The sequence below is a fragment of the Dysidea avara genome, chromosome 10, assembly GCF_963678975.1.
Source record: "Dysidea avara chromosome 10, odDysAvar1.4, whole genome shotgun sequence".
In the NCBI taxonomy this organism is placed as follows: Eukaryota; Metazoa; Porifera; class Demospongiae; order Dictyoceratida; family Dysideidae; genus Dysidea; species Dysidea avara.
Window position 1 is genome coordinate 4519373 of NC_089281.1, and position 19168 is coordinate 4538540.

Genomic DNA, 19168 nt, shown 5'->3' on the forward strand with positions numbered 1-19168 from the left:
AATAATATATAATTATAGGCGCTTCATACAAACGAAATGACTGAAATGAGGAAGTGTCACGCTTTGTCTCTCGTCTTTCTAATATTCAGCGTATTGTGTTTATTAGTGAGCGGTATTCCCAGTGGTGGAAAGTTCCATGGCGAGTTCGTATATATCCCAACTAACAATGGCCAAAGACAAAGTTTAAAGGTAAATAACTACAGTGTAACTACTTATTTATTGTAGGCATACTTGTCGTAATTACTATAGGCACATTACATGATCATGGAGGAAGGAGGGACAGTGTGTATTAAGGCTATGGCCAGTAAGTGTACTTGTATAGTAGTTGTATTTTGCATACACCACAAAATATGGTGGATTTGATACTTTCTTTTCCAGTTGCATGTAAATGTGTATCTTATACAATTGACAAGTGTTGTAACAGCAAATGAATATTGTGGCCTATGGCAGAAAATGTGAATGTTTTGTATGTTGATAGTGTGCCAATTACAGGCAACATATCCTTTACCTGGAAAGCAGTGAGACAATTGCAAGCCCACTCTTTGTTTCCTGTCCACCGCTTGCATCCATTTACTGTCAACACTAAAATATTGGTAATATTGTATAGCCTCCTTAAAAACAATCTTGTAAAGTAACTGTCAGTGTGATATCAAGTCTTTTTTTGTGTGTGATGCCTGCTGCTTAAAAGATGAAGGTACAAGTTCAAGGTTTGCTATAACTGAATTCAAGCCAATATTGGCTTGAAAAGTGGCCAGTCTTATAATGGATTAATGGAAATGGCCTGCCCTCCTGCATGCAAATACGAGGACAGGAAACAGAATTTATTGCGAGTGGCCTAATGCTGATGGTATGTTGTACAGTGTAGTTCACTGCTACCTGTGGTTTGCATGGCATTTGTATAGTTATTTTACTCTCATAAACAGTACACTTCACCAAACATCAAATTAAGTATTTTTTTGCTTATATAATAACAAATACGTATAGGGAAAATTAGGAATTTTAAATTTGATTAACTATTATAGGGATAAAAAAAAAAGTTAGGAAACAAGGGAAGTCGCCTACACCAGCAAATATACTAGTGAACTTTTAATCCCTAATGCAGTCTATAGCTACCTGTGACTGAATTAGGGATTAAATGTTCACTAGTATATCTGCAGGTGTAGGTGACCTCCCTTGTTTCCCTACTTTTTTTTTCTATATCCTTGATCAAATTTAAAATTCCTAATTTTTCCTTATACTTGTTTGTTTACTTTTTTGTAACATTATTGTATCTGCACATTCCGCATCGAAAGAAAGGATGGTGCCAGGGTGCGGGCGCCACGGTTTTCAATTACTGACTTGAAAGTGGAGTGTCCATTACGTTTCACTTTCAGCTATGTTCAGCCTGTTATACAGTGCTACAAACGAAGAACAGTAAGAGAAGCGCCTCTGCAATCAATCCAGTCACCACAAATAATACGGATGATTCGTGTGGCCTATCTACCAATTACTACCTCGCAAGTAAAGTGATCAATATGCCTCGCTTTCAGCCCATTAACAGTGTTACGAACGAAGAACAGTATTAGAAGTGCCTCTGCAATCAATTCACTCATCATGGAAATTACAGACGATTCCTGTTTACAAATGTAGAGAAGTCATGCATCGTGCTACCGCAAATCAACACTTTGGGTTGTCAGCGAAAAGAAATCGGACACAAAGGAGGACAAAGGTAAGTCCATGGTGCGTACATTGTACGTACTGCAGTATGCCTAAAGGCACATTGAACAGTGAAAATATCAAGCCCATAGCCTTAGCCGTTATCGAGTTATGCTTGCCTGAAGGCAGGCAGGCAGGCAATTAGTCAGTAGAAAATTCCATTGAATAATTAAAAAAAATTCATAACGATATATTGGAGGCGTTTAGGATCATACTGAAGGCACTTTGGGCTTGACCAATACTGCCAAGGCACCAGGATGGTATTGTGAAGTTGGTTTTAGGATGATATTTTTGGCCAGAAAAACCCAAATCTCCATGATCCCTAATATACAGTACTACCATACTGTATGATGTAGTGTGCATGTTATCTATTTTGCAAATAGTCCTGTTCCTGTTCACTGCAAGTAAGCTACTGCTGAAATATTCCCTTGTACATAATGTGTATAGCAGTACAAATTCTATCCAATTAGTACCACAGACTGATAATGATTTATTAATGGCAATACACCTGTAGGTTAAACCCCTGTAGGTACAGTAAGTCATTACAAGTCTCTTGATGAGCTTCTGTTTGCCATCATGTATAGCCAGTCAGTCACATATAAAGAAGCCTAATAGTTTAGCACTTCCTTTTGTGGACTTTTAGTGCTATTTGTAGCTGCTGTACTGGTCTAAATTAATATCCCAAAGCTGGAGATAAAGTTTGGTAGATGAGCAATGAATACAATCCATTTCTATCCATTACAAATATGCCCTGAGCAGTACAGGTATGAAGCAGTATTCTCTTTCTAGTACATTTTGTTTCAAATTTGCCACCATTGTAAATCCAGTTAAAAGTCTCCAACTTTTGTTACTGTGCGTTATACGTATACTATAGTTTGCACCTACATAGCTAAGGCTTATTTATATAATACATGTATACTGGTCTCTACAATTTTCCTATTTGCTGTACATTGTGTGGCAGTCGTACTGAAGTATCGGAATTTGGATGTTGTGACATCGACTGTGTGCTCACAGTAGGGGTAGCTGAGGGTAAACATTTTCTCCTTGCCACTTACTAAATTGTTTTCCCCTTATTTGTGATCAATAATTTCTTTGTATACATCCAAAGGGTGCTGGATACATACAAGCATTACATCATACCTATAATTATGTTGAGAACAATACCAAATAAAGTAATTCCAGAGGGCCGTATGTGTGCATATGTAAACATAGTGGACTTAACATGTCATTTATTCTTTATACAGCTCCTAACGTTGAGTTTACCATTTCAATTAACATCACTCAATATGAATGTGTTAACGTTGGAGTGAGTTGTGTAATGTACATGTAAAGTTCTGCTATGTGAGTTGATTCTGTCTTACTCAAAGCCAATATGTTTGTGTAGTGGAATGCTTACTTGTTGTATACTTAGTTGATTGTATTAGAAGTACTGTATAATGATGAGGGTTGTGGATATTAAATTAGTTATTGCTTAGGGTGATTAATAATGGAGGGGTCACAAAAGATTGAAATACTTTAATAGAGAAATTGACCACTCTACCACATTTACTTGGTTAAACGCCGCACCTTAATTAGTAGCCACACTTGAGTAGTGTCAAAATCAATTTTGAAAATAAGGGGTTAAACATTCATTGAATAGTTCTCTAGTTTGAATAGTCACTGCATCGATTTTTTAAAACTAAAGTAGTAGAAGCTGCTCAGGTTGATCTTATTGTAATCTGTTACAGGATTACTATGTTGACAAGTATCACCTGAACTGTTCATATCACTACTGGAACACTCTCTCTACTACATTCCGCAATACTGATGTTGTGCTGGTAGGTACATGTGTCCAACTGTATCAGTCATAGGGGAATTACAATTATGTAATTGATTACAATTAATTACGATTACCTTATGCCTAAACTGTTTGTTTATAACTGAGCATATATACATGCATGGCAGTATGTGAGTATATTATTGTGCATTTGTATAGGGTGTGCATCTATTTTTTAGTTGAGGCCTGTGTGTGCACACATTATATAGTTATACAACGGGCACGAGTGCTCTGCCTGATATAAACGCACGAGCCTGAGGGCCGTTAGGCCCGAAGGCAAGTGCATTTATACAGGCAGAGCACGAGTGTACGTTGTATAACTGTTATGTACCACTCACCTAATAGGTGGGGAGAGTCTCGCAAGTCAGCTGTAGCACTTATAAAGGTCAGGTTTCTAACATTGATTGTGGGTAACCAAGCCGAACATTCTGATGACATTCCCTCTACAGTACTGCAGCCACCTAAGATATTGAAAGCTAGTACGCTATGGTTTATATCACTAACCTGCATTCGCTGTTCGACTCTGTGCTCAGCATGCCAGCGTGATCACTCAGTCGCCATATAGACTAAACGCCAGACTAATCGCCATAGTGATTTTCTCGAGCAAAAAAAAGCAGCTAATAGATGGTTTAAGTAAGCAAAACCAAACTACAAAACGATACTAGCCTAATTCTTACTATTCACACTGGCTAAACTTGAATCTGGTGGCATGACAAAAACTGGTTACCACAATCGAACGTAAAGGTGAGTATTATTTAGAATGTAATAGTTTTATTGAGTCACTGTCGAAGTGGACTACAGTTTAACTTGGGCTCAGATGGCACCAAACTAGTAAGGTGTATAAGTACATTTATATATATGTAGACTAGAGTTGTGGCCACCGTGTTGGCTTTTTCAATTGCTATTGGCTGCTTGGTAAATATTATACGTATTGGTGACGTTATGGCCCACAATCGACCTTTACATGTCAGGCTATAAAAGAATTCGAGTGATCTGTGAGGTGTCTTTCCACCTATTAGGTGAGGTGTCGTAGTGGTCTCGGCTGCTGGCACTTGTGCATTGCTGCACAAACCGCAGCCAGTGCAATATCTGTATATTGCACTGCAGTCAGTGCATTATAACTTATAATGCACTCGTTGCGGTCTACGAAACTGCAACCAGTGCGTTATAAGTTATAATACACTCACTGCGGTCTGCAGCAGTGCAATATACAAATTATGGCACTGGCGGTGCCTTTGAACTGCCCACGCAGAGTGGTACATACATACATACATAACGGCTCATTTAACTGCCACTGGTAATGGGTAGTACAGTATGCAGAGGTAGACTGTAAATGGGGTGTTTCTGTACTTTCAGACCTACAATATTAAGAATTTGATACATGCAATGTGTGTGCGAGCGTGCGTGTGTGGTTTGGCAGCATATCTTGTACAAGATCAAATAGACTAAAGTTACTGAAACCTCAATAGTTATAACAATAATGTTGCTAAGCAAACCATAATTTATTTCTAGTTGTAAAATGCAAACTATAAACCTGATCACCATGAAATTTGGTACACATTAAGAGAATGTGATGGCAAATTTAATACCAGCCAGGTCTGTTGTAAATTTGATAAAAATGTTTTTAAGTCATGTAAAAGAAAATGTTTATACTAGAAACCATTGTAGCTCAAGCCTTTTACAAGTCAAAACCAAATTATATGAAATCATGGCGTCAAAATACTCTAATAGAACAGTCACACTGTACATAAAAAATGTCGATAAAATTTCCCAAGATTCAAACCAAAACAGCACATCTAAACACCCAAACCATTAACCACTGTTGCCAATTTATTTCCCTACCTTTATACAGTGGAACCTCTCTTATACGGGTGGTCTGGTACATACGTACTACCATCCGTATCTCAGAAATGTCGGTAACTAAGAATAACATGCTATTATGTGGCTAACTTAAATATTGCTATCACTTAGTGTTCTATGCAGTTTAGTGGGCAGAGGAAGAAGTCAATATGGAGCATTCATAGTCACTCCCCTGGGCTGTAAAAATGTATTATCACCTAACAACTATGTGGTAGTTATTAAACTATACCACACCAGTGGTTGAGATCAAAATCGCCGCGCTGTGGTATATAACTGATATACCATGGCAAACTGGTATATAAGTGATATAGCACACTTTGTGGCTATGCTTACCATATATGGTGTAACTTCACACATTCCACGAAATCCTTATCTAAACGGTAAACAAGTCTCTATTAACAAGCACCTAAATTATAGTAGGTGGTACTATAATAAATCAACCAAGAATTATTCACCTGAGCAAGGAGACGAATTTTCCATGAGCTCTTATCTCCTTCGTGGATAACTCACTAATTGCGAGTAGATGGGCGTGGCACCACTAAAGAGTCTAAAACGTCTGATCCATCAAGGATTTCTACTAATTTCGATACAGTAGATTTAAAAAGTTGTGAAATCACTTGTCATGGTCCCATGTCATTATTACCTACTGTAGTTGCTACCATTGTTTGGCTACCAGATTTCTCAACTTTTAAACCAAAGTTTTTAAAAGGCCACACCAGTTTGCATGGATACTATTCTATTGGCTAGTTTGCTGTAGTTTATCAAAAATATACTATTGGAGATTTTTATACAGGACATGATATTAATGTTGTATATGTTATCCACAGGATAGCAACTACAGTGCAATACAGTATTGTGATTTTGATGATTTTCACTCAGTAGAACATCCTCATGTTAGTTCACTGTATATCACATGTCAGTATATCACACACGTGGAGTGTATACCTGTACTTATTGTATGTCTACGTACATGTACGCCCCTCCTGTATGTGTCATCTATTGTACGGTTGTGTGTGTGTATGTAGATTTGTATGTTGCTTACTGAGACCTCTGTACTTTGTGCCCAGACACTACATTGGTGCTGATATACGTAAGCAGAGTTTTTGGGCACAACCTGTTGCCCTCCTAGATTGATATTGATTTTTGACTAACAACTACGTAGTAGAGGCATACTTTGGTTGTAGTAGTGGAGAATCTTGAACTGTTTGTGTCTATACAGTTGTCTAGTCAGTACAGAAACCTGACTGTTTTATTGTATGGTGGAAGCTCATTCTGGCCACATCTGGTATCGGAGAAAAGTCAACAAAACTACAAATGTTGTAAAATGCTATTTTTTAAAAGTCTATACTAGTATTTTGCGTTTTAGTCTAGATGGTTGTGAACTAGCTGTGTGCGTGCGTGCGTGCGTGCGTGCGTGCGTGCGTGCGTGCGTGCGTGCGTGCGTGCGTGCGTGCGTGCGTGCGTGCGTGCGTGCGTGCGTGTGTAATACAGTGTACTGTATGGTCAACTGTGTGAAGCTGTTTATTTTTCTGTACATTTTGTGTGACAGTGGGTGTACATACTGTATATGGTTCTTACCATTCCACAGTGTACAAAGCCATTCTGCAGAATTCCTACCAGAGGATCATACGTTGTGATCATATCACTTTCTACTACTGCTAAGAATTTCTCTTTATCATGTGAGCTTGTGTGTTACAATGGCTTGTTTGTTTACTAGATGTTATTGCTATATCACTTTCCTCTCCATTTTGTGTCAACTTTTGGTTGATTGATTTGACAAAACACTGCAAAACTTTACCTGAAATTAAGTCCGAAGCCACTCGATTATATCTTGAGTAAACAGTATAACTAGTCCTATTACTCCTCTGACTCACCTTATTAGTTTACAATACATGCAGTTAGTTTGAGTATAGCACTATATACTGTATGTGCTTGCTTAATACAGTGGAACTTCAGGTAATATCTTAACACCAATTCTTCAAGGTTTCTGAAAACCAATTGCTAGAATGTTCTGTTAGAGTGACAGTCCACTCCTGTACATAAATGTTTAACATAGTCTTTTTCTCTATGGATTTGTGGTCTTATGAACAACTTCAGCACTTTTAGCTATCTAAAGTTGGATGGTACTATCCAGGGCCCAGGGGTTTGAGTAACTGAGGTCCCACTGTACATAAGCGATACTGTTATACTGTATATGCTCATAGATACACTTGAGATGAAGAACTGGTTTGGATATCTCAGCCTTGTAGATTATCCTTCATTGATTGTGAGTTGTCATCAACTGAATATCTAAATGATATTTTAAACCAAGTGCACAGCCACAGGCCGGTTGTGAGCATGCACTTGGTTTCCTAAAATAAAGTGTGGTATGTGTGTATGCGTGCGTGTGTGTGCATGTTGTGTGTGTGAGTGATACTACACACACCTTTACTCATCAGTTGTCCCCAAGGTTTGGGTACTATTGTTAAGGGGTTGAAATCCTTTGCCCTTTTAAGCTACAGTACTGGTTTCCTGAAATTAGCTTGGAAACAATGTGTCCACACGGCAACCAAGATTCAAGCTACAAAAAAATATGCCTTTATTTTATGTATGAATGAATACAAGACTATTTATGGACTATTAAAGGTAGCATCCTTATAAACCACAGGGTCCTCTTTACTTGAAGAGGGTGTGGCCCAGCCAAACAGTAACTAAAACACTTCATAACTACTGAACGACTGAAGCTACCGTACATATGTACTCAATACCTGAAACCTATCTGCTGTGTGGCTGTTTTAGACCAAAATCACTGCCTCAAATGGTACCAAGAAAAAAGAAATGATTTGATTTGCATGGTGGGCATGATCCTGTTTAGTTGTGGAACACTTTGCACAGACGAATGCCAGCTAAAGAACTGAGAAACTTAAACATGCAACAGACAATTATATTCATATTTGTAATTATTGTTTATTGTGAACTTCATAGTAACTGATTCAAACATGTTTATAATAGGTTTCCAGTCTATAATCACATTATATTATCTGTCCTGTGCAGTTCTATGGAGTGATTACTGCAGTGTATATCAGCTATGCTATAATATGGGTGACTCTAATGGCTGTCTCTTATACAGATGTGATTCAGTTACAGGTAAATATGTGCATTCTGCATATTGCATGTGTGCATATCCACAATAACTTGTACATACACACTTTGTGTGCACGTATGTATGTATGTATGTATGTATGTGCATATGTTTGTAGGTGTATCTGTACTGCTTAACATTTCAGGTCCTCTTCCATTTATTTAAGAGAGTGTCTTTAGTTAACAAGTATAAGTTTCATTACTGTAAATTACTCTAGTTTCCTTTTCACCTAATAATTATTGTTTCTATACGGTCATTGCATCCTAGCACATATTTCATTACAGTACGCACATACATAGTAAATAGGCAATATATCTATTATGTGTGTAATTTCAACTTTTATCTCATTGTAGTGGTGGATTATGGCAGTAATAGTGTTTGCTGTTCTGGAAAACTTATTGTTCTTCACTGAGTATAAGATAGTGAATTCAACAGGGACTCATGGTAATTGAGCTATATTTGTATTACTGTATTTGATGGCATTTCCATAGCAAATTTCTGCATTTGAAATTATCATACAGTACGATAGTACAGTATAGTAGGGACCACAAAGGAGTAGGCATGGCCCACAAAATAATACCACCCAAAAACCAGCCTCAATTTTCCCTGACGACGATGAGGCAGTGTTGGTTAGGTAAAACTAAGCCTTAGTAACAAGCTTTCAGATCGACCTGAAACACTTTCAACAAGTTGCTACAGATTTTGTTTTAAACTTAATTTAACGGAATTTTCTAGTGACTGACTGACTGACTAACTGACTGACTGACTAATGCCTTCAGACAAGCATAACTCGATAACGGCTAAGGCTATAGGCTTGATTTTTTTACTGTTCGACGTTGCTTCAGCCTGAGAGGTGCCTTTTGGCATACCGCAATACATACAATACATGTACATTCTTCATGGAATTACCAGTGTCCTCCTTTGTGTCTCATTCATCTTTGCTGACAGCGAAAAGTGTCGATTTGGTGGTAGTACATGATGACTTCCTTCGTAACAGAAATTGTCTGTATTTTTCATAATGGCTACTTTGATTGCAGAGGTGCTTTTCGAATACCTGTAGTTCTTGATTCGTACTGCTGTGTAACGGGTTAAACATAGTCAACAACGAAGCGTAATGGATACTTCACTTTTTAGACGATAATTGATATAACTGGGACGCGTGGCACCATTTCTTTCTTTTTTCGGTATGCGTGGATTGCAGAGGTACTTTTCAAACAGTTCTTGGTTCAAAATGCTGTGTAACGGGTTGAACATAGCTGACAATGAAGCGTAATGGATACTTCACTTTTCAGACGATAATTGATATAGCTGGGGTACGCGGTGCCATTTTAGATGCGGTATGCATGGGTTCACTAGTCATGGTAATTTACAAAAAAGTTAGCAAACAAGTACACACAAAAAAATTGGAATTTTCAACTAGAGTAGGGACCAAAGCAAATCGATAAAAAGTACTGAAACAAGTTGGAGTAGTCTATGATATTAAATCACAGTAAAACAATAGGAAGTGTTATATCCCTACTGTGCTCAACGGAAATGCACAGTGAGGATATAACACTCCTTATTGGTTTACTGTTATTTAATATCATGGACTACTCCAACTTGTTTCAGTACTTTTTATCGATGTGCTATGGTCCCTACTCTGAGTACTTGTGAATACTAAATACCACATAACGATCTTTGATATCGTACAGTTAAATTAAACAGCGTTTATGCAATCCAAGAATAACTACTATGTAATAAATGTGGGCTAGCATTCTTCGAGTACTAATTCATCTAAGACCAAAGAGGAATACACTGAAATTAAGTGGAGCTAATAAATGTGTGATAAAGAAAATGCCATTTAAAAGTACATACATGCATACCAAACTTAAAATTTTCAGCATGTAAATCTGGACCTGTACATTGCATCCAGCAAGAACCTCTACCATGCACCTAGAGCCAATAACTTTTCATGAGGTATTATCATTGCAAGTTCTTTGTACCATAGCAACCAAAATAGAAGTGACGTATTTGGTGATCAGTGCTCAATTTATGTTTATAATTGTACAGTTGAGACACGTCTGGTGTACATCCTTGCTGGGTTGATATCTGCGGTAGCAAAGTCACTGGTTAGAGTATTGCTGGTCTTCATCAGTCTGGGATATGGAGTTGTATTGTAAGTTGGTATTCAGTAGAAGCAACATCAATGTGTAACTAATGTTTGTATACATACAAGTATGTATGTCAAGTATGTATGTGTATTGGAAGAAAGAAAGCATGTACCACTTTACACCTAAGTCAGACAATACCATGCATGAAAGTATAGTTATATCAAAACCCCTGGGGCACCAAAAAAGTCCTCTGAAACAGTGCATGAACTCACAAGAACATGTATAATTACCATTTAGTGTATTTAGCACTTTTTTCCAAATAAGGAAGAAGTTTATGTACATGTATTTAACTACTCTGCAAATACTGTATGTACTTATTTATCTTTGTGTTTATTGTTATTAGCCTCATTGCTAAATCTCAAAAAATCAAGTTGCTGGTTATAGGGCTGTTGTTTGGAGTGTTTACCTTTCTTGATGGCATCACTCGATCATATTCTGTAAGTGTATAAAGTGTTTAATAGGGCCACATAAACTTAATTACTAGTTTCTCATCCTCCTGCATTCAAAATAGCTGTGCAGGAGGGCAGATTTTTAACTAGCTAGATAGCTGAATTAGCTAGTTAAAATGACTCAGAATGCATTCTTCTTAGACTGCTCTAGCAAGGTACCAACTTTTAAAATGTGCTGGATGGCTGCACTAAGCCACCAGTGGCACAAAAAATCCTTGATGAGGTAAGAAAAATGGTGATGCGGGTGGGGATGAGAAACTAATAATTAAATTTATGCGGCCTAACCTGCTACTTTGCGAGGAAAGAGTTAATTAAGGATTAACTGTCCACTAGTATATCTTCAATTGTTTCACTACTTTTTTCTATGATCCTCAATTGAACTTAAAATTCCTTGCACTTTTTTGTTTCCTTTTTTGTAACATTATGACTGGGTAAACATCGGATCAAAAATGCCAGACTTATTGTTTTTGTCTGCATGACCTTGTGCCCCAACAATCAATTACTGAAAAGTGCCAAGTGGTCATTATGCTTTGTTTTCAGCTATGTTCAGCCTGCCCATTACACTGTGTTATAAATGAAGAACTATATGAGAAGTTCCTCTGCAATCAATCCAGTCACTACGGAAAAGACAGATGATTCCCATTACTAACGTAGGGAAGCCATCATGTGCTACCACGAATTGACACCTGAGCTGTCAGCAAAGAGAAATGGGATACAAAGGGGAATCCATTGTATGTGCATTGTATGTACTGCGGTATTCCAAAAAGCACCTGTCAGGCTGAATAACAGACTCCAAAAGTGGCTTCAGTACAACCCAAAATGCTTCCAATAGGTTGCTATGAAATTTAACTACTGCCTAATGATTGACTGACTGACTTACTTACTTACTAATGCCTCCAGACAAGCGTAACACAATAATGGCTGGGGCTACAGGCTCATTGTTCAACGTAACCAATACTGCCAAGGCACCATGAAGGTATTGTGAGGCTGCCAGTATTTTTTTGTGAGAAAGTACAAACCTCCATGATCCCTAATATACAGTCACTACCATACTGTATGATGTAGCTGCAAATATGTCATTAGTATCATGTTGTAGCAACCTCATGTCATCTTAATCGTATGTATAAATTGTTGTTCTCTTTGTTCCTACAGGTAACTGGTGGCAATACAGTATATTTCACTGTAATTCCAATAATTATTATTGATCTCACAGTTCTCTACTGGATATCCTTATACTAGCTACTTACCTACGTATGCATATATGTATGTTAGGGCCGTGTGATAATGAAAAAAAAACTATATCTCAATAAGTTTCAATAACAAAAACCATTTTATCATGATAAATGATATTATCTCAGTGATGAAATGTTGTCATTGAGTACTTATACACGTACAGCTTTGCGTAATAATATGTAATTGTTTAAGGCTAGTATCTCCTGCTCTTTTCAGCATTAACACAGCTGATTGTGACCTTACTCATAAGAATACCAAGTGCCTGCTTTTAATATACAATTGTTGACGGAGATTTACAGTACTATTATCTTGATATATTGATAATAGAAAATTCATTATCTTTATCACGATAATGACATAGGTATCATGATAATAACGTTATCGATATTATCACACAGCTGTAATGTACGAGTATTACACTTTCCAACATGCCATTACAACTTGCGTGTTAGACTTCAACACATTTGATACGAAAATTGAAAACATAGTTGTACAGGTAAGTCCCATAAGAACCATGTGTAGCTACCTCTATAAGGACCACTCTCTAAGGATATGCAAAAGCACAACATTTATGTGCTTGTAACACTGGCAGCACATGGGCATTTAAATGGATAGTAACAGCCATACTAAAATTAGAAGGAGGTGTTCAAGGTACAGCAATGAACCCTGTGTTTTGAAAATCTATCTATTACATATATATATGGCTGTACCATATACATATTTATTGTTTAAAATACTGCCAATTGTATGTACATTTAAACAACAACTTTGTGTTTCCTTGACTTCACTTATCCACGTGTTTGTGGCTGCAAGAAAGACCAGTGCTGTTGTAGCACAACGACATGACATGAGCAAGATGAGGTTATATAAACATTTTAAATTTACCATCATCTTTGCTGTCATTGGTAAATACACACATAATACACATGTATGCAGTGTGACATATGTATTTAGGTATCTATAATGTATTATACCAAGACTAAATTAACACATATGTTTCTACTAGCTGTTTCATTCATATTGTTATTTCACAGTTGGTATTATCTATGTGACATGGAGAACTGCGTTTGCAATTGCTTCTATAGACTGTATCAAAGTAAGCACATGTAGTGTGTTATAATGTGGTGTATACAAAATTTAAATCTGAGTGATTAGGAATACAATGTGCATAGTATAGATCACAGCACTGAAACAAAGCTGTATTTGAAGTTATCCGTATTTTCAATTTCAGCAAAATCCTTTTAGTAAAATTTTGTATCTTCCATTGGGATCACACTGTAATGTAGCTCAGAAGATGCCACTGTCAAAGCTAATCAAAGTATTTGCTATAGAAAATGATTGCCTGCAGGTTTAGAATATTTTGAAATTCCAGTTTTATTAGTTGCCCAATGATATTTTTCTGTACCTGAGTGATCATTTTAGTATTGTTGAAATAAGTTTTGCTAGAAAAACTTTTAACAAGAATTTTGTATATCAAACAGATAAAAATTGACATTTTGTACCTTAACAAGTAGTACTGTTGGTCCCATGTCTGGTTACAACATACTTAAACACAGCAATTACAAATAAGCAATCCGTATCCACTATCTTCTAAATACACGTGTATGGACAATTTGGATTCAGTTTATTGTGATGAAATAATGATGAAGCTGTTGATATCTTATCTGCAAATCAACACCTTTACAGAAGACTAGAGGAAAAAGAAAGAGGGAAGATAAGTCCATATTGAGTGCGCTGTATGTCCCGCAGTATACATAGAGCACATTTTGGGCCCAAATAATATTTAACTGTCAAAGGCAATTAGTCCATCAGGCAGTAAGTCATCAATCAATAGAAAATTGATTTACGTAGAAACTTCTACTTTCAGATAATTAGGCACGTTTGGGTTTGATTTTTGCTGCACTTAACCAATACTCAAAATTGTCATGGTGAATATTTCGTGCTGTTGATAGTTCCGATGGGAATGCATATACCTTTCCAGTCCCTATTGTTAAATGCTACCATACTTCATTCAAACTACTCTCTCATTTGTGGCATCTCTTATCCTGTTTAGAAGTGTCGTGTATGTAGTCTGATGGAAATTAAACATTTATTCTTTAAAAACAAAATTACATATACAAGTGTGGAATGCCTACATATACAGACAGTACTGCCCAAGCGCAACGTCGCACTCGCTCGCACATGCAACTTTGCTCGGGATTTTAAAAATCGCTAATTAAGGGGCGTGGCAACTGTTTTGCTCGTGAATGAAACAGCTGCCACGTTGTCTCACGAGCGAAGCAGTTGCCACGCATCTCAATTAGCAATTTTTTTAATCTCGAGCGAAGTTGTGTGTGCGAGTGAGTGCGATGTTACGCTTGGGCGGTACCGTATCATACACACATGTATATATGTACTATTCCATTTGTGTCAATTATTTATTAACAGGATCCTGAGGTGTTATGGCTGGGTGATGTGTGGAGGGAGATACTGTTCTCAGTAGTGTTAGCAATCTTAATGATACTGTGTCGACCTAAAGATGAACATGGAGGGTATGTACCTCTATGTTGTATTTCTACTATGTACTATTTTTATAGCAAACAGCTTGTATGTACTAAAAGATGCTAACAATAATACTTTGTAGTTCCAGTTTCCTTTTGTGCTTATGCAGATTCAACGAAATAGTTTATCATTATGAAGATGAACCAGAACAAGGAGCAAATAAAAATTTTGGTAAGCAATTTATACCGTCTACACAGTAGTTAGTAAGTGAATTGTCATTTTTGACCTAAAGCCAATAGTGACTGAAATATACGTGATTTTCATGACGTCATGTCATACCCCGTGATGTACCCCTTAGAGACATACACAGGTGAATTTTGGTAGGCAGTAGACCATAGCTTAAGCCTCCAGTATTGTCAGATAGTATTGTGAGAATTGATCATGGTCAATTTATCCTTCTCACAAAATTATAAACTACAATACTTAAGGATGTTCACATCTTGTGTTTCATGCATGTGTCATGTGCAGTTGTATGCACATATTTTATAAGCATTTTGTATTCCCTCTCAGATACCATTGTAATGCGCCAACTTCCAAAAGAAACTGCCGATACTGAGAAATTCAAAGAAGTAAAAATTATGTCGCATGTTTGTAGTATATGTGTTTCATTATTTGCTCTTCTTTACCACATTTTCTGTTCTACACAATTTTTGCTTGCCAGATGACTCCAATTTTTTTAACGTTTCAGAATTATGTACTGCAAAATTGATATTTATGTGATTTATTTGTATATGTATGAATGTGTATGTACATCCTGGGGGTACATATATGCAGTTACATCATTAGGCATACAACCTAACAAGTTATCACATACCCCTGCTAAAGTATATACATTAATAGATAGTTTGCGTATATGTATGCATGACCCATGTACTATAATATTGTTATTTTCATTTGTTATAGACCCCTGAAGAGAACATTTGTTGATACTTCAGTTCAAGCAATGCCATAAAGTCACAGGAACTTGTAACCAAGAACAATTTTCAAATTTGCTGTTAAACAGTATAATGAGATTACATGATCAACTGGTGGATCTCTCATACTGCACAGAGCACACTTGAAATGATGAATATATATATAATGATACAATTAAACCCAACAGTGCTTTCAGAATGTGACCCGAAATGCTTCCTATAAATTATGTTTTTTTAAATTTATTTCTGTTGGCTGACTAACTTACCAATGCCTTCAGACAAGCATAACTCAACAACAGCTATAGCTAGAGGACCTTTTCGTATTGTTCTTCATTAGTAGTGGTGTGTAGGAGGCTGAACATAATGTAGCTGAAATGAAGTGTAATGGCAACTTGCACACGTTCAGACACAAAATTAATTTTATGATACATGTATATGTCTAATGCCATTCTTTCTTTTGATGTGGTATGCCGGGTTCACCAGTTATAATTATGCTAACAAACAAGTATAAGCCGAATCCCATTATTTGTTATGTACTACATGTACATTTTCTAGGAAATTTGATACACTTGAATAGTCTCACTACTATACTCATTATAGAAATATGTGTACAAGTAATTATTGTCTGCATGGTGCAAATAGATCAAGTCATGTTGTGTACATCATATCTGTTGTAGAGCTTTATACAAGTAGGCTAGCTCTACACAATACAATGCACTCTTAAATGTAATGAACTATACATTATCATATGTATATAGTGACTGATGAACTGTTAGTTATTATAATAACAACAATTCAGGTGAATTTGGTGCCAAGACCAAGCGGCACAAAATTCACCTGAATTGTCGTTATTAAAATTTAACCATTAACCTACCATCACAGCCATTTCTTGGCCGCCATCTTGGATTTCACATCTTTTTTCACCATGGCCTTTTTGGGGGCCGCACCTTTTTTTATAGCTTGGCTGTTTTTGATTAGATATCACTTCTTTTTGTATTTGTATACATCAAAGCCGGCCTATGGCTGGCTTTGGGGCTTTTTTAACCCATGTGTTTTTTTCTTTACTACAGGAAGAAGAAAAGAACTTAAAGAAGAATTTTAGTACTTCAATTATTTTTGATTTTATTAATAATTATACAAATTATATACATATATTTATTACATGCCCATTATTCCCCACAGGATATTTTTTTTGCAGCTGATCTCTCTACTGGGTGACTTGAAATGTAGCTGAACTATATACGGGATGGTTTCTTTGTAGCTGAACTCTCTACAAGGTAACCTCTTCTAGCTGGTCTCTCTACAGGGTATTTTGTTTCTAGCTGAACTCTCTACAGGTGATTTGTTTGCAGCTAAACTCTCTACATGGTGGTGTCTTTGTAGCCGAACTCTCTACATGATGGTTTCTTTGTAGCTGAACTCTCTATAAGGTGACTTCGTCTAGCTGAACTCTCTACAGGGTGATGTTTTTGTAGCTGAACTCTCTGCAGGGTGATTTGTTTGCAGCTGAACTCTCTACATGATGGTTTCTTTGTAGTTGAACTCTCTACAAGGTGACTTCGTCCAGCTGATCTCTCTACGGGGTGATTTGTTTCTAGCTGAACTCTCTACAGGTGATTTGTTTGCAGCTAAACTCTCTACATGGTGGTTTCTTTGTAGCTGAACTCCCTACATGATGGTTTCTTTGTAGCTGAACTCTCTACAAGGTAACTTCTTCTCTACAGGGTGATTTGTTGTAGTTGAATTCTCTACAAGGTGGTTTGTATGAGGCTGAACTCTCTACATGGCGGTTTCTTTGTAGCTGAATTCTCTACAGAGTGATTTGTTTGCAGCTGAACTCTCTACATGATGGTTTCTTTGTAACTGAACACTCTACAAGGTGACTTCTTCTAGCTGATCTTTCTACAGGGTGAATTGTTGTAGCTGAACTATCTACAAGGTAACTTCTTCTAGCTGATCTCTATACAGGGTAATTTGTTTGTAGTTGAATTCTGTACAGGTGGTTTCTTTGTAGCTGAACTCTGTACATGATGGTTTCTTTGTAGCTAAACTCTTTACAAGGTGACTTCTTCTAGCTGAACTCTCTACGGGGTAAATTCTTTGTAGCTGAACTCTCTATATGATGGTTTCTTTGTAACTGAATTCTCTACAAGGTAACTTCTTCTAGCTGATCTTTCTACTGGGTGATTTGTTTGCAGCTGAACTCTCTACATGGTGGTTTCTTTGTTGCTGAACTCTCTACAAGGTGAATTCTTCTACCTGATCTCTCTACAGGGTGATTTGTTTGTAACTGAACTCTGTACAAGTGCGTTTTTGTGGGTGATCTCACCTAAGGTTGATTTGTTTGTAGCTGAACTCACTAGAGGGTGATTTTGCTTGTAGCTGAACTCCTTGCATTGTATCTAGTTTCTAGCTGATCTCTCTACAGGGTGATTTGTTTGTAGCTGATCTCTCTACAAGTTGATTTGTGTGTAGCTGATCTCTCTGCAGGTTGATTAATTTGCAGCCGATCTCTCTACAAGGTAATTTGTTTGTAGCTGAACTGTCTATAAAGTGATTTATTTGTAGCTGATCTCTCTGCAGGTTGATTTGTTTTAGCTGAACTCTCTACAGGGTGATATACTTGTAGCTGAACTCCTTACATTGTGTCTAGTTTCTAGCTGATCTCTCTACAGGGTGATTTGTTTGTAGCTGATCTCTCTACAAGTTGATTTGTGTGTAGCTGATCTTTCAACTGGTTGATTTGTTTGTAGCCGATCTCTCTACAGGGTAATTTGTTTGTAGCTGAACTCTGTACAAGGTGCTTTTTTGTGGGTGATCTCACTGCAGGTTGATTTGTTTGTAGCTGAACTTACTAAAGGGTGATTTGCTTGTAGCTGAACTCCTTACATTGTGTCCAGTTTCTAGCTGATCTCTCTACAGAGTGATTTGTTTGTAGCTGAACTCTCTACATGGTGGTTTCTTTGTTGCTGAACTCTCTACAGGGTGTTTTGCTTGTAGCTGAACTCTCTGCAGGGTGATTTGTTTCTAGCTTATCTCTCTACAGGTTGATTTGTGTGTAACTGATCTCTCTACAAGCTGATTTGTTTGTAGCTGAATTCTCTGCAAAGTGTTTTGTTTGTAGCTGACCTCTCTTCAGGGTGATTGTTTATAGTTGATCTCTCTACAGGGTGATTTTTTTGTAGCTGACCTCTCTTCAGGGTGATTTGTTTCTAGCTGATCTCTCTACAGGCTGATTTTTTGTAGCTGACCTCTCTTCAGGGTGATTTGTTTCTAGCTGATTGCTCTGCAGGTTGATTTGCTTGTAGATGAACTCTCTACAGGGTAACTTGCTTGTAGCTGAACTCCTTACTTTGTGTCTAGTTTGTAGCTGATCTCTCTACAGGGTG

The 19168-nt window shown here is 37.1% G+C and overlaps 1 protein-coding gene across 2 annotated transcripts; it reads left to right on the forward strand.

Annotated features, from left to right (window-relative positions):
• Positions 1 to 5: 5 nt before the first annotated feature.
• Positions 6 to 15886, forward strand: LOC136268051 (transmembrane protein 87B-like). Of its 2 annotated transcripts, XM_066063286.1 has the most exons (18): positions 6 to 189; positions 250 to 304; positions 2940 to 3001; positions 3423 to 3512; positions 6199 to 6264; positions 6960 to 7050; positions 7576 to 7637; positions 8405 to 8497; positions 8846 to 8936; positions 10542 to 10647; positions 10986 to 11079; positions 12244 to 12315; positions 13121 to 13229; positions 13359 to 13420; positions 14752 to 14855; positions 14975 to 15036; positions 15376 to 15434; positions 15769 to 15886. In XM_066063286.1, the coding sequence occupies exons 1-18, from the start codon at positions 37 to 39 to the stop codon at positions 15790 to 15792; spliced, it is 1455 nt and encodes a 484-aa protein (XP_065919358.1). In that variant the 5' UTR covers positions 6 to 36; the 3' UTR covers positions 15793 to 15886. The 2 variants fall into 2 exon arrangements, 1 of the variants encoding a protein (XP_065919358.1); XR_010706853.1 differs by lacking the exons at positions 15376 to 15434; positions 15769 to 15886 and having other exon boundaries at positions 13121 to 13185; positions 14975 to 15011.
• Positions 15887 to 19168: the final 3282 nt, after the last annotated feature.

What these genes read in the sequence shown, in the direction of transcription:
- LOC136268051 (XM_066063286.1), top strand. Translation starts at nt 37, where the DNA reads ATGACTGAAATGAGGAAGTGTCACGCTTTGTCTCTCGTCTTTCTAATA. An exon ending in ATGAATGTGTTAACGTTGGA is followed by an intron (nt 3,002 to 3,422) that starts GTGAGTTGTGTA and finishes AATCTGTTACAG; the next exon opens with GATTACTATGTTGACAAGTA. An exon ending in ATACTGAGAAATTCAAAGAA is followed by an intron (nt 15,435 to 15,768) that starts GTAAAAATTATG and finishes CATTTGTTATAG; the next exon opens with ACCCCTGAAGAGAACATTTG.